General features: G+C 35.8%; 1 protein-coding gene across 1 annotated transcript in view; it reads right to left on the reverse strand.

Moving 5' to 3' along the window:
• Window positions 1–17,051, reverse strand: part of KDM5A (lysine demethylase 5A) — a 110,901-nt gene that overhangs the window by 82,703 nt on the left and 11,147 nt on the right. The window contains exons 4-6 of the mRNA XM_054577166.1: window positions 13,144–13,314; window positions 11,081–11,215; window positions 196–301 (exon numbers count right to left, since the gene is read on the reverse strand). Coding sequence (XP_054433141.1) covers window positions 196–301; window positions 11,081–11,215; window positions 13,144–13,314 — 412 coding nt within the window. The remainder of the gene's footprint in view (window positions 1–195; window positions 302–11,080; window positions 11,216–13,143; window positions 13,315–17,051) is intronic.

Below are 17,051 nucleotides of genomic sequence, written 5' to 3' on the forward strand. Positions count from 1 at the left end.
ATCTAATATGGTTCCTCACACCTTAAATTTAAGATTACCTAACATTAGAAAAGGTGACTTGTACAGGAACCATGTTGCAAGTTCACAGGTCTTTGGAAAATCCCAAGGCAGGCTGCAATATAAATATCATTTGGAACTTGCTATAACCATATTGCTATATCTTATTTCTTTTCATGATCAAGTAACAGATTTTACCTTCTTTATCTTTTACGCCCATTGCCAGGCCCACAACCTTGGGCCCAGCCCCAAAAATTCGAAGTTTCTTCAGTTCTGTGTTTCTATTCACTTCTCCAGATTCTGACTAAACAAACAAACAAAAACAAACTCACATTAGTCTAATTATTCTGATTCATACATTTATTCCTTAGCAAAAAAAAATTTCACTTGGGGTGGTAAACACACAATACAATATACAGATGATGTCTTACAAAATTGTATACCTGAAACCTATATAATTTTATTAACAAATGTCATCCCAATAAATTCAATTAAAAAATAAAAATTTAAAGGTCCTTTTCAAAAGGAAGAAAAAAATTATTTATTTCTTCCTTAATTCCACTTGCTGCCTCATTGCAACAGTTGAGCATACATCATCAAAAGTATGCAATACCCAGATTCCTTTCCCCAAAAGAAAATCTATCTTTCATTAAAGCACAGTTTTATTAATTAGGTTCTATTCAGAAATAAAAACTACTGGTAATATAAGAATTAACTCAATAGAAAATTCTACTGAGTTAACAGAACTTCTAACTTGCTAATGGTCACCAATTTTGATTAGAGATCAGTATGCCCATCCCAACAGATGAATATGATTGTCCTAAGCCAATTACGTCAATGCCATTTCTCTTTGTTGGTGATGTACTAGCTAGGGATGAGAATGTTACCTTGGCCTAGCCAATGAGACATATGGAAGACCTACTGGAAGCCTCTGAGAAAGATTTTCATCTTCTAATAAAAGACCAAGTTTCTTAGAGAATTAGCCCTTTTGTCCCAACTTCCTTTTCTACTCCTAGGAGACTCAGCGTGGTGAAAGAACAGTGCTGGACTGTGCAGCAGCCACACTGAAATTAGGAGGAGATAGATGTATCATTCACACAATAAAGAAAGCAAGGCAGAAAGATGTAAACAGCCTGAGCTGTTGATGGCAATGTGCAGTTGCTGTTATCCATCCTAGAACTACCTGTGTCTCTGAAAATCTTATGTGAAAACTGTGTTAATTGTTAACTACTATCATTTGATATTCTAGTACTTGAAAATGATAGCTTCCTGACAGACACCACTGTTAACAGCTTGAATTTAGATGAACCATATCTCTTAACACAGACTAAGTAAATAATCAAAACTGTTTTAGAGACCCAAGATGGCAGAGGAGTAACTGGAAGCTACACTAATCTCCTGCCATTACCAATCGGGAAATACAACTGAATTGTGGAGAAATCATCCTGAATAACCAACTGAACACTAGCTGAGAGAAGCCTTATAACCATGGACAGACAGAAGAAAACACATGGACAGACAAAAGAAAACACTGTAATATGACTGGTAGGTAGTACAGAGGAGACACAAGGGCTGGCTGGGCTCTGATGGGTGGCAGCTGAAGATCCAGAGGGATATTTCAGTAGCCAGGGGGTTCCCTCTGAGAAGTATGGGGTCTAAACCCTAAGCAGGGCTCCCCAGCCTACACCACCACAGCTGGAAAGAAACCCAGACAACATCCAGCTGCGAAAAGCAGCACGGTTTCTATCTGCCAGGGTGAAATGACAGGAAACTCGGAGAGCCTCTTAAAGGACCAACACACAAAATTTCATTCGCAGGCATTTACCCTGCTGGCAGAGGGCAGGCAGAGTGGACTAGAAACACTTGAGAGAGTCTGGGGTTGGTGGCTCAGGGGAAAGAACTGAAGTAACAGCTGCCAGGACCCCAGTGCTCAGCCATTCCCCATACAATAGGAGCCATCTCTCTCAGGCAGAGCTCTCCCCTCCAAGTGGCATCAGCCTGAGGGAAGCAATAGTCCCACCCATATGAATTACTCTGCCCCAACCTGTGGTGCTTAACCTTCTGAGTATAGATTTTGACCACATGACTGATTAGTTTAATAACTAAGGTGAGCTCTGAGAGCTTTATGAGACTTCAGCTGACCCTCCTCCAGGCCCAGTACTGATGAAAGCCACCCTTGGTATACAGCCTGGCTCTTTCTGCAAACACACAAGACCAGCAGAGGGAGCCACAGGCTGAAAGCTCCAAAGAGGTTGACCAGAGCCAGTCAAAAGCAGCATCTGACAAAGGGCTGCACCGGAGTCTCTGCAGATCTACTTTCTACATAGATATAAATACAAAGAAGCAGCCAAAATGCGAAGACAAAGAATTAGACCCCAAGTGAAAGAACAAGATAATTCTCCAGGTGAAGAGCTAGATGAAATTGAGGTAAGCAATTTATCATATAGAGAGTTTAGCATAATGATTGTAAGGATGCTCAACAGCATGAAAAATGACAAAGAAACCATAAAAAAGGACTGGTCAGAAATGAAGAATGCAGTATCTGAAATAAGCAATACACTGGAAGGAATAACAGTAGGTTAGATGAAGCAGAGGACCAAATCAGTGACTTGAAAAACAAGGTAGAAAAGAACAATCAGGCAGGGCAGCAAAAAGAAAAAAGAATTCTAAAAAAATAAGGAGCTTAAGAAACATTTTGGACAACATGAATCGTAACAACATCTGCATCATGGGAACATCACAAAGAGAAAAGAGTGAGCAAAGGATCAAGAACCTATTCTAAGAAATAATGACTGAAAACTTCAGTAATCTGGTGAAGAAAAAAGACACATATGTCCAGGAAGCTCAGAGAGTCCCAAACAAGTTGGATCTAAAGAGGCCTACACCAAGACACATCATAATTAAAATGAGAAGGCTTTAAAGACAAGGAGAGAATCCTAAAAGCCGCAAGAGAAAACCAGGTAGTTACATACAAGAGGGCACCAATTAGACTATCATCTGATTTCTCAACAGAAACATTTCAGGCCAGAAAGGAGTGGCATGAAATATTCAAGGTGATGAAAAGCAAGGACCTACAATAAAGGCTACTTTACCCAGCAAGGCTATCACTTAAAGCTGAAAGAGAAATAAGGACAGGAAAAAGCTAAAGGAGTTTGTTAACACCAAACCGGTACTGTAACAAATGTTAAAGGGCTTGTTCAAGAAGGAGAGGGAAAAAGAGAAAGAAAAAAAAGGAAAAAGCAGAGGAAAATAGTCTAACAATAAAATGGCACTAATACGTTATCTATTAATAATCACCTTAAATGTAAATGGTTTAAATGCTCCAACCACGAGACACAAGGTAGCTGAATAGATAAGAAAACAAAACCCTCCAAAAGATACATCTCAGATCGAAAGATATACACAGGCTAAAAGGGATGGAAAAAGGTATTTCATGCAAATAGGAAGGAAAAAAACACTGGGGTAGCAGTACTTATACCTGACAAAATACTTTAAAACCAAGGCTATAGTTAAGGGACAAAGGACACTACATAATGAAGGGAACAATCCAACAAGAGAATATAACCCTAGTAACCGTTTACATACCCAACATAGGAGCACCTAAATATATGAAGCAAATCTTGTTGGTCATAAAGGGAGAGAACAGAAATAAAGTCACGGTCAGGGTTCTTAACACCACACTGAATTCAATGGATACATCTTCCAGACAGAAAATCAACAAGGAGACAGTGGCCTTAAGAGAAACACTAGAACAAATGGATTTAATTGATATCTTCAGAGCATTTCAACCCCAACAGAATATACATAGTTTTTAAGTGCACACGGAACGTTTTCTAGGATAAACCACATGTTAGAACACAAAACAAGTCTCGATAAATTTAAGAAGACTTAATTATCAAGCACTGTCTATGACCACAATGCTATGAAACCAGAAAACAATCACAAGAACACTGAAAAACACACAAAGACATAGAAGCTAAATAATATATTAAACAATGAATGGGTCAACAATGAGATCAAGGAAGAAATCAAAGGATAATTTGAAACACATGAAAGTGAGGACACAACAATCCAAAATCTGTGGGACACTGGGAAAGCAATCCTAAGAGAAGAAATTCATAGCATTACAGGCCTATCTAAAAAAGAAAAAGCTCAAAACAAAAATTTAATTTTACACTTACAGGAACTTGAAAAAGAACAACAACAAAAAAAAAAACAAAAACAAAAACCCAAAGTGAGTAGAAGAAAGGAAATAATAAAGATCAGAGCACAAATAAGGGAAATAGAGTATAAAAAATGATAAAAAAGATCAATGAATCCAGAAGCTGGTTCTTTGAAAAAGTAAACCTGATCGACAAAACTTTAACCAGACTCTTCAAGAAAAAAAGAGAGAAGATCCAAGTAAATAAAATCAGAAATGAAAGAAGAAATAGTAACTGACACCAAAGAAATACAGAGGATTATAAGAAAATACTATGAACAACCATATGCCAACAAACTGGATAACCTGGATGAAATGGATAAATTCCTAGAAAACATATAATCTTCCAAAACTAAATCAGGAAGAATCAGAGAGTCTGAACAGATTATACCTACAGAAACTGAAGCAGTAATCAAAAAACTCCCAACACACAAAAGCCCTGGACTGGATGGCTTCACAGGGGTGTTTTACCAAACATTTCGAGAAGAATTAACACCTATCCATCTCAAACTATTTTATAAAATTCAAGAGGAGAGAAGCCTCCCAAACTCATTTTATGAGACCAGCCTTATCCTAATTCAAAAATCAGATAGACATACAAAGAAAGAAAGTTACAGGCCAATATCTCTGCCGAACATACATGCTAAAATCTTCAACAAAATATTATCAAACCTAATACAGCAATCATACACAATGATCAAGTGGGACTTACTCTGGGAATGCAAAGTTGGTACAACATTCGCAAATCAATTAATGTGATTCACCACATAAACAAAATGAAGGATAAGAACCACATGGATATATCAATAGATGCAAAAAAAGTATTTGGTAAAATACAGCACCAATTTCTGATTAAAAAAAAACAAACTCTAAGCAAAGTGTGATCGGAGAGAACATACCTAAACATAATAAAGGCCATATATGACAAACCCACTGCCAGCATCATACTCAATGGGCAAAAATTACAAGTGTTCCCCATAAGATAGGGAACAAGACAGGGATGTCCACTTTCACCTCTCTTATTCAACATAGTACTGGAAGTCCTAGCCACAGCAATCAGAAAAAAAAGAAGAAATAAAGGCATTCAAATTGGAAAAAAGAAGGAAAACTCCCATTATTTGCAGATGACACGATACTGTACAGAGAGAACCTCAAAGATTCCACCAAGAAACTATTAGAACTGATCAACGAATTCAGCAAAGTAGCAGGATACAAAATTAATATCCCAAAATCAACTGCATTTTTATATGCCAAGAATGAACTAACAGAAAGGGAAATTAAGAAAACAATCTCATTCACAATGCTACAAAAATATAAAATACCTAGGAATAAACCTAACCAAGGACGTAAAAGACCTGCAGTCAGAAAATTATGAGGCACCGAGGAAAGAAACTGAAGAAGATACAACTAAGTGGAAGCACATACCATGTTCATGGACAGGAAGAATTAACATAATTAAAATGTCTATAATACCCAGAGCAATCTACAGATTCAAAGCAATCCTGTCAAGACTCCAATGACATGTTTCACAAAACTAGAACAAATGTATATGGAACCACAAAAGGCCCCACACAGCAACAGTGATCCTGAGAAAGAAGATCAAAGTTGGAGGAATCATGCTACCTAATATCAAACTATACTATAAGGTCATAGAAATCAAAACAATAACTGTCATAAAAACAGACACACAGGTCAATGGAAGGGAAGAGAGCGCCTGGAAATAAACCTACACCTTTATAATCAATTAATATTCGAGAAGGAAGCAAGCACATAGAATGGGCCAAAAATAATTTACTCAATAAATGGTGTTGGGAAAACTGGACATACACATGCATAAAAATGAAAGTAGACCACATCACGAGAATAAATCTAAAATGAATCAAAGACTTAAATGTTGGACCTGACACCATATCTAGAGGAAAACATATGCAGCAAAACCTCAGACATTGTTCATAGCAATTTTTTATCAGATATATCTCCCCAGACAAGGGAAATAAAAGAAAAAATAAACAAATGGGACTACAGCAAACTAAAAGGTTTTGCACAGCAAAAGAAATCATTAACAAAATAAAAATACCACTTGCTTCGGCCGGTGTTGCTCAGTAGATTGAGCACTGCCTTGCAAACCAAAAGGCTGCCAGTTTGATTCCTGGTCAGGGTACATGCCTGGATTGCAGGCCAGGTCCCAGTTGGGGTCATGGGAGAGGCAGGTGTTCAATGTTTCTCGCACATCCACGTTTCTGTCCCTTTCTTTCTCCCTCCTTTCCCCTCTCTCTAAAGTAAATAAATAAAAAAATAAACATAAAAATAAAGAGAGAGCCCACAGAATGTGAGAACATATTTGCTGACACATCTGTGAAGGGGTTAATATCTAAAACTTATGAAGAACTGCCCTAGCTTGGTGGACTGAGTGCTGGCCTGTAAGCCAAAGGGTCACTGGTTCGATTCCCAGTCAGGGCACATGCCTGGGTTGTGGGCAAGGTCCCTAGTGTGGGGCACACGAGAGGCAACCACACACTGATGTTCCTCTACCTCTCTTACTTCTTCCCTTCCCCTAAAAATAAATTAAAATCTTTTAAAGAAATTATTTTTTAAGAAAAACTTACAAAACTCAACACCAAAAAAACCCCAAACAGCCCAATTAAAAAATGGGCAAAGGACCTGAATAGACACTTATCCAAAGAAGACATACAGATAGCCAATAGCCAACAGACGTATGAAAAGATCCTCAATGTCACTAATCACAGAGAAATGCAAATTAAAACCATAATGAGGTATCTTACAGCTGTCAGAATGGCTATCATCAATAAATCAACAAACAACAAGTGCTGGTAAGGATGTGGAGAAAGGGGAACCCTTTTGCACTGTTGGCAGGAATGCAGATTGGTATAGCCACTTTCGAAAGCAGTACGAAGATACATCAAAAAATTAAAAATGGATCTGCCTTTTAACCCAGCGATCCCACTTCTGGAAGTATATCCGAAGGAACCCAAAACACTAATTTGAAAGAACATAACACTTCCTATGTTTACTGCAGCATAATTTAAAACTGCCAAGATATGGAAGCAGCACAAGCGTCCATCAGTAGATGAGTGGATAAAACAACTATGGGACATTTACACTTGGCCATAAAAAAGAAGAAAATTTTATCCTTTGCGAGAATATAGATGGACCGGGAGAACATTACGTGAAGTGAAATAAGCCAGTCAGAGAAAGACAAATACCATATGATTTCAATCATCTGTGGAATCTAATGAACAAACTGAACTAACAAGGAAAATGGGCGCAGATTCATAGATGGAGAGCAAGAGGACAGCTGGAGGGGGAGGTAATAGAGTAGAGGGACTGAGCAAAAAGGAAAATGGACTCAGGGATATGGACAACAATGTGGTGATTGCTGAGTGGAGGAGGGTACAAGGGGACTAAATGATAATGGGGAAAAATTCAATAAAAAGTAAATCAAAAATAAACAAAAACTTAAAAGAAAACAAAATTTATTTTACATATTCTAAGTGAATAAGAATAAAAATAAACCAGGATAAAATACAAACTATAAATTTGGCTACACAACAGCTGATGTATGCAGACTAGGCTAATAAAAGATCTACATGAATCCAACCAACCAAAAGGCATTTCAAAATTTACTTTAAACTTTAGTAAATTGATTTGGCTATACTTCTCAACCTCTACAGTTAGTCCAATGTTAAACACAACACTACACATTCTTTACCCCTACTAACGCAAAGTACATAATAATTAAAGCTAACATATTGATTATATAGTATGTGCTATATCGAAGTATTTTAATCAGTTATCTAATAGCAACTTTTATAGACAGGCAATGCAGTTCTAAAAAGTAGAAATAATAAAACAACATTCTCTGATATTATTGGAATAAAAGTAGAAAAATAAAAATATCAAAAGGCCCTTCCACCTGGAATTTTCCAACTTTCTATTAAAAAATGGTGATAATAGAAGGACTTTATCAGAATCTCATTAACAAATTAAAGCAGTAATTACAGGAAATTTTACAGCCTTAAACATATTAAAACAAAAGAATAAAAATAAATGAATTAAGTTACCAACTCAAAATGCTAGGAAAAGAACTACAACATAAACCAAAAGAACTTGGTGATGCTGGACTAGAATTGGAATTATCAGTATTACCTGAAAATATAAAGTCACACTGTTTTTAAAATTTATTTTCCGGCCCTGACAATAAAAGGGCCTATAAACAATGGTATCCCAGTAGGAACCACAGCTTGTGCTCAGATCTTGGTTTCTAAATACCACTTCCCACTAAAATTAACCAGGATTCCTTGCATAAATGGCTGATTCCAGGTCTAAGGCAGGACAAGAAGATGATGAGCCCTTCCTGTGCTTCAGTAAGTTCTTAAAAACTGATGGAGACATGTCAAAAGATCATGAACCAGCTTGAATGTGCTCCCATTAAACAAATTTGGAACAATCTGGTTATCAAAAAGGAAAAGAAGGTATTAATAGAATATAGGACATGTATCAAAAAAAATCATGACCTATAGTGATATAAAAGGGGGGAATCAGTCCTAGTTTCACAGGTATAAACATTCATCAAAATGTACACTTAAGATATACACATCTTACTGTATGAAAAATATAGCTCAAAAAAAGTATGGGTTATTCTTTAAAGAAAAAGGTTTGAACACAGATCTATATGGTGGGGGGAGAAGGAGAGTGGTAGCAGAGGAAGCAGAAGAGAAAGATTCACAACTCATGTACTGAAATCATTAAAGAGGCCATAGAGGATGAAAGCAGATTATCCTTGGAGAGAAAGGCACACTTTACCCACAGAGATAGGCAGAGATTAAGAATGAATATTAACAGTTTCGTGTATGGGGCAAAAAGTTGGAGTTCTACCAGAAAGCCTTCTGCTTTCTTATTAAAATAGAAAAATAAAAACGAAGCAGACTGGCAAGAGTAATTAATAAATATGAGTTTAAAAAAAGAAAAAAAAAAGAAAGAACTATGAGTTTAAGAAATTCTTAATTGCAAATCCTGAAATGGTTCTAGTTTCTACCTGATACCAACCAATCTGGCTCCAGTGACAGTTATTACAATGGGTAAAAGCATTCTATGTAGTCCCTATTCTATGGTGTTGGGAAAACTGGACATACACATGCATAAAAATGAAAGTAGACCACATCACGAGAATAAATCTAAAATGAATCAAAGACTTAAATGTTGGACCTGACACCATATCTAGAGGAAAACATATGCAGCAAAATCTCAGACATTGTTCATAGCAATTTTTTATCAGATATATCTCCCCAGACAAGGGAAATAAAAGAAAAAATAAACAAATGGGACTACAGCAAACTAAAAGGTTTTGCACAGCAAAAGAAATCATTAACAAAATAAAAATACCACTTGCTTCGGCCGGTGTTGCTCAGTAGATTGAGCACTGCCTTGCAAACCAAAAGGCTGCCAGTTTGATTCCTAGTCAGGGTACATGCCTGGGTTGCAGGCCAGGTCCCAGTTGGGGTCATGGGAGAGGCAGGTGTATCAAGAAAGCAGAACTTCTTCGTTGTTTTTAGAAGAAACATCAAAAAGTATGTCATCACAAGTGGTAACTGATTAGGTGGGCAGGGCCATCTGGGGCAACTCTTCAGTTTTAAGTCATCATGTCAAAGAGACTACTACTCTTCAAGTGTTTCAGGTCTTGAAATAGAATCATGACCCAAAAGGGATCACAACCATAGCAATACTATGGTAATCACTTAATGACTAAATCAGAGTTTACTAATTTACAGTGGGGCTATCACTTTCCAATGAATTTCCATTAAATTAATATTCCCCATCCAAGACATCTCTCTGTGTGCTATCAAAGCACCTAAGAAGCTAAATTATTGAATCAGGAGGTTATTTATACAAGCATAAACTCAGAACAAGGGAAGAATATATGGCCTCAAAGAGAAATATCCCGAGCTCTAAAAAAGCAGCACAAAGTATCACTAGCCTGCCTCTCCAGTGACAGGACTCCTTACCACCTCAGATACAGTGTCTCTTGCCATGGACTATCTTCCGTCTCTGACTCCCACTTTCAATGTAACCCATTTCCATTTTTTTAACACAGGGTTTTTAAGATATGCTAAAGTCAATGATTCTAATCCAGCTAAGTTGTATTTTGATCTACTCATGTGTTTAATATAAATGGATCAGTGGGGGGGGGGGCCAGGGGGAATGGAGACAACTGTACTTTAACAATAAAAAAATTTTTTATTAAAAAAGTAAATGGATTACCTCTCAGAGTTCTAAGGGCACCTCACTGTCCCAACTTACACACTTGTCTTTACTAACAACCTTAAAATGTACAACTTTGGGGAACCACAAAAAGAAAAAAAAGGGAATAGTAGGAGGAGTGAATAAAAAGAAATTAGGGCACTTTTCTTCTGATGCATTCATTATGCTTTGAAATTACTTCAGGTTATAAGAACACTATAGAAATTACATTGGAAGAGTCCAGACACTAAGAAACTTTTACTCTGGTTTCTTAGAGGAATGACAAGTGAAGTATAAAACTACTCTTTCCTACTCCTCTCACTTTGGCTAACCATGAAAATAAAATGTACCAGAATTCACCAGCATGTCTGTGAAATTGACCCTACAATATCCAATCACCCTCTGATTTCTTGTCTCTGTCAAAAACTGCTGAAAATTAACGAAAAGTTTTCTAAATCAAAGCAGACTGAATTTTATAATTTCTTCCCCATTCTTCTCAAAAATAACTGAAACATATGTCTCTTCAAGTTTTAAAGAGTAACAGTATGTGAATGACCTCCTATAACCAGATTCACAGTCAGTACATTCAAAACTCCTGTTAAAATGGCCCATGGAAATTGATACCTGAGATTTGACACGTCTTGTTCTCTTTGGCAGAATGTTCATTCTTGTGCCTGGCTCTGGGGAAGTTTGGACATCAGTGCCAAGAACCTCAGGCTCCACTTTTTCCTTAAGATCTAAATTAGGCATTTGTACACCCTAAAGAATCAGAGGACAGAAAGAGAGGAGATTCACTGATAAGAGATCGGATTTGAGGCTCAGAGGAAAAATAATATATTTACAATAAATCCCTAATGCTACATGAAATCAGATGACAATTCTCCCATCAAATTGAGCTATAGATTCAAGTCAATCCCTATCAAAACCTAGCAGGCTTTTGTAGAAATTGAGAAGCTGATCCTACAATTTATGTGAAAATGCAAATTGTTTAGAAATTCTGGAAAAAAGAATACAGTCTGAGGACTTACACTACTGGTTATCAAAACTATAAAGCCATAGTACTCAAGACAGCAAAGTACTGGTGTTAAGGTAAATATATAGATTAAAGAACAAAACAAAGACCAGAAATAAACCCACATGTTTAAAGTCAACTGGTTTTCAACAAAGATGTCAAAGTAAATAAATAGGAAAAGATAGTCTTTTAAACAAATAGTGCTGGTACAGCTGGATATTCATATGCCACTCTGCCCATCAGAAAAAAACTTATACACCTTTATCCTATACTATATACACACACACAAAAACTCAAAATGGATTAAAACCCAAATAAAAAGGCTAAAGCTATAAAATGTCTAGATGAAAATGAAGAAGAAAATCTTTGTGGTCTTGGGTTAGGGAAAAATTTCTTAGCTATAACAACAGAAAAACAATCCATAAATGGGGAGGGGAAAAAATACCAATAAATTACTCTTCAAATAGACACCATTACAAAATGAAAAGATAAACCACACACTAGGAAAAAATATTTTTTAAATCATTTTCTGATAAAGAACTTGTATCTAGAACATTCAGTGAACAAGTACAAGATGAGAAACAACCCAATAAAAAAGATTTGAACAGACACTTCATAAAGGAAGATAAACAAATGTCTAATATACACATGAAAAGATGCAGAACACCATTAGTCATGAGAGAAATGAAAATTAAAACCACAATGAGATACCCCTACACACCCACTAGAAGGGCTACAAGCAAAAAACTGACAATACCAACTGGTGGCAAAGACGTGGAGAAATTGGAAGCCTCTACATTACTAGTGTGTATGTAAAATGGTTCAGCCATTTTGGAAAACAGTTTGGCAGTTTCTTAAAAAGTTAAACATAAACGTACCATATGACCCAGCAATTCCACTCCTAGGTATCTACCCAAGAGAAATGAAAACATATGTCCACACAAAGGCGTGTACTTGAATATTCAGAGCATTATTCATAATAACCATAAACTGGAAATAATCTATCCATCAACTAGTACATGGATAAACAACTATAGTATACCCATACAATGGAATATTAGTCAGCCATAAAAATAAAGTACCAATACATGCTAAAGCATGGATGAGCCTTAAAAACATTAAGCTAAGTCAAAGAAGCCAGACACAAAATCATACTGTATGATTCCATCTATATGAAATTTCTAGAGAAGGCAAAACTATAGAGCCAGAAAGTAGATCAGGAGTTGTCTAGGTTTGCAGGTAGGAGTAGGAACCAACTACAAACACACACAAAGGAACTTTTTGGGCTGATCAAAGTGTGAAACTAGAGTATAGTGTATAATTTATTACAGCTTATTCACTGTGTATCTACAGTGAGTGAACTATGGCATGTAAATTATATCTCAATAAAGTTGTTTAAAAAATACATAAAATGAAGAGGAGTATTTCAAAAAGCTTAAGCAAAAGGACCTATTTTAAATAAATAAGAAAATATCATCCCATCATCCTTTACCTTGTAAACCACCAAAAATAGCTGATTTTTAAAATATACCTTGTTTCCCCCAAGTTTTGGTACCTGCGACAGAGTCAACTGCTAACTTGTTATGGTGAACACAGTCTAAAATTGATACTTGACAGATTGGACTTACCCACTCCTAAAAAAAAAAAAAAAAAAACCCAAAAAAACGTATCTCACCATAAGGCTGACACCAGACTGGAAAAGCTCATATGGGTAGAGAATTCTTTCATAGTGTGACTTCAAAAGAGACCCAGTTCCTTTTCCTGGCAGATATCCCAAGCGGCTACCCACTTTAGACCATTTCTTTTCTTTGGTGACCATTTCAAAACCTCCTTTGCTGGCAACAATCTGAAAAGAAAGTAAAAATTATTTAGGTAAAGAGGATAGATTCATGCATTAACTCTATATTTTGATTGCTAAATACAAAAATTATTCTGGGCCTAGATTTCAAATTTCCTTTCAACGAATATCTGACAAAATTGAAATTTGTCAACATTTTAAAGTATGGAGTGAGAGGATTTTTGGAAGTTTTAAACTTTATTATTAAATTAATGGTATTGTGCCTACCTTAAGTAAACCAGGCATTCAAAAACATTTAATGAATTTACACTTTGTACATTATGTACCTTGAGAAAACTACACACATATATGTACTCCATATCCTCAAGGAACGCCACATATAAGAATTAAATACAGACCAAAAATAGACAAGAGAATAAATGTTATATAGTATAAAAGAAACATAAAAGAAATTTTAAAATGTACCGAAAAAGCTTATAAAATTTAATAAAAATGTCAAGCAAACAATGGATTCAGAGGGTATATGGAAAAGAGGTTATAATTTTTCAAAAGGAGAAAAATTTTACATGGAAGATTATAAGGAATAATACAGAAAAATCAGATTATAGTATTACATTTACTAGAATATAATATAGAATGTTTTAGCATAGAGAGTGATGAGATAAATTGGCCAACCTGCCTGAATGTTCACATCAAAACTGGCACTGTGTACAATGTGTACAGATCAAGGCCCCTATCTTTTACAAGCTGATATTGTATCTCTCTCACACTTTGAAATTTAGGCAGCTTTCAGTTTAACTGACAACAGAACAAAAAGGACTGTGACAAAGTTATTTGAACTCAAAGTAATTTTCCTCTTTGAATATGTATTACTGCATTTTACTATATCAAAACACTTTAAAAAAAACAACACAGAATTACCACATGATCCAGCAATTCCACCTCTAGGTATATGCCTAAAAGAACTAAAAGCTGGGATTCAGACAATACTTGCATATTAATGTTCACAGTACTATTATTCACAGCAGTCAAAAGGTGGTAACAACCCAAATGTTCATCAAGAGATTAGTGGATAAACAAAATGTGACATACACATACAATAAAGTATTATTCAGCCACAAAAAAAGAATAAAATTCTGGTACATGTGATAACATGGATGAACCATGAAAACATTATGCTAAGTGAAATAAATCAAATGCAAAAGGATGAATATTCTATGATTCCACTTACATGACATACTTAGATTAAGCAAATTCATAGAGAAAGTAGAATAGAGGCTTTAACAGGGACTACAGGGAGGGGTGAAGTTCTGGAAATAGATAGCAGTGATGGTTGTACAACATTCTGAATGTACTTCATGCCTTTAAATTGCACCCTTAAAAATGGCTAATTTTATATTATGTATATTTTACCACAATTTTTTTTAAAGGCTAAGAGCACGTATTCTGGAGCCAGGCTGAGAGTTCAAATACTAGCTCTGCTACTTAATAGTTGTATGACCTTGGGTAAATTACATAATTTGCATCTCAGAGTCCTCACTATTTTAAAAGTTGTAATAATAGCACCTACACCTGCTCTGTCCAAGTGGCTCGATTGGCTGGAGCATTGTCCCATATACCAAAACACTGCAGGTTCAATCCCCAGTTGGGGCACATGCAGGAGGCAACCAATCAATGTTTGTCTCTTTTATCAATGTTTCTCTCTCCCTCTTCCTGCCCCCCCGCCAGCCCCAGCTGCTTTCTTTTCTCTCTCAAATCAATAAAACATAATCTCGGGTGAAAATTTTTTTAAAAATAGTACCTATACCTCATTATGAGGCTACTGTGAAGACAAATGAAGTAAATAAAACATGAGAAGCACCACACAGGAAGTGCTAATTAGTATTATCTGTATTATAAATGTCTATGTGTGTGAACAAGTAGGGGGGAACTAGGGGATGCACATACTATAAATAAGTGAAGAAAATATTTTCAACTCTTGCAATCTAGGATACCATTATAGACAAAGAAGAACCTAGAGCCAAAGCAAAATGTTTCACTAGTGCTTTCTTAGGGTAGAGTCCCTTATTTACTACTACTTTATGTCTGTTACAATTGTCCCTTGCTAGCCAGACTTAGTGTGTCATTGGGCTGAAATTTTGGCCTTGATTGACATTACTCTTTGGTCAAGTTTTGGTCAAGTTTGGTCAAGAACTCAAAGACATGAGTTCAGATTAGAGACGTTATCAAGTACAGTAAAAATATTGAATATCACTGTGAAAACTCAAACCACTTGGAATAAAGATTTAACCCTAATGTCTTCACACAAAAAAAATACCTGAAAGCTTGGTAGAAACACACACAAATTCACATGCACAAGAGTTGAACACATTTCTAATTCTTCAGCTTCTCTTATCATACTCTCAAAGTAGCTCCTCTGCTAACAGCTAACCAGGAAAAAGAATTTCTTTTTCAGATATTTTAGTGCAGGAGACAATGAGGGTAGCTTAAACAGGGGGCTGTCAGGAAGCAAATAAATAAATTAAAATGACTTTCTTTCATATATTTCCAGCGCTTCTATACTGTCAGCTACTGTTCTAGATGCCTGAGACATGTCTGTGAATAAAATAAAAACATTCACCTTCATGGAGCTTACATTCTATTGGGAGAAGACACACAATAAACATAATATGTAAATTTTGAAGTGATAAATCCGGTGAAAGAAAATTTAAAAAGCAGTTAAAAGGCCTCATGAGTAGCAGAATTAGGATAAACTGAAGTATTAATTAGTCACAAAAAGCCTCATGACAAAGGTGAAATCTGAGTAAAGATGTGAAAGAAGCAAAGCAGTTACCCAAGCGGATATACAGGAACTAGCCGAACCAAAGACCCTAAATTGAGAAGCATGCCTATAATGTTTGAGGAACAATAAGAAGGCCAATGTGGCTAAAGCACATGGAGAGCAATAGTAAACAAAGTCAGAGAGGAAAGAGAATCAATAACCTTTACTACCCAATACAATTATCAGCTTTGCATAACATAATCTACTTTGTAGTCAACGCACTTCAAGCTAAATTTCCATTAGTTATAATACATCTGCATGGATCATCAAGCTTTCCCACCCAGTTCTAATTACTGGCACATAAGTAATAAGACAAAGCTATCTCACAAAGAAATCAAAACCATGAGTTTGGCTTCATACATACAATAATCTTATAATCTAACCAGCTCTAGTATTATAAAAATATAAAACCTTACACTTGGTTTTATTCATCTGATAGATTCAAGGATTACCATGCAGAATTTCAAAATATAAACCATTTATACCAAGCATTTCCAATGCAATATATCACACCATTTGTCACTAGAAAAATATCAATCAAAATTGCCCTATAAAAAAAAACATGGCATACACTTAAACTGAACCCAATGAAGACAAGCCCTTTATCAAAACTTGACCAAAGAGTAATGTCAATCAAGGCCAAAATTTCAACCCAATGACACACTAAGTCTGGCTAGCAAGGGACAATTGTAACAGACATAAAGTAGTAGTAAATAAGGGACTCTACCCTAAGAAAGGAAAAAGTATGTAAACTATAGGGTCAGTCTAATAGCCTACTCAGCTTGACAGTCTACAACGGGCTATCAGTCTAACAACCAACTAATAAGAGTTCAAGTGGAAGAAATTGTCAAAAAACACAAGTCACAAGAACTCAAAGACATGAGTTCAGATTAGAGATGTTATCAAGTACAGTAAAAATACTGAATAAAAATAAACACATATTAATGAATATCACTGTGAAAAC

Source organism: Pteronotus mesoamericanus, unplaced genomic scaffold (assembly GCF_021234165.1).
Source record: "Pteronotus mesoamericanus isolate MK-2021 breed Mesoamerican mustached bat unplaced genomic scaffold, CSHL_Meso_final contig_41, whole genome shotgun sequence".
Taxonomy (NCBI): Eukaryota; Metazoa; Chordata; class Mammalia; order Chiroptera; family Mormoopidae; genus Pteronotus; species Pteronotus mesoamericanus.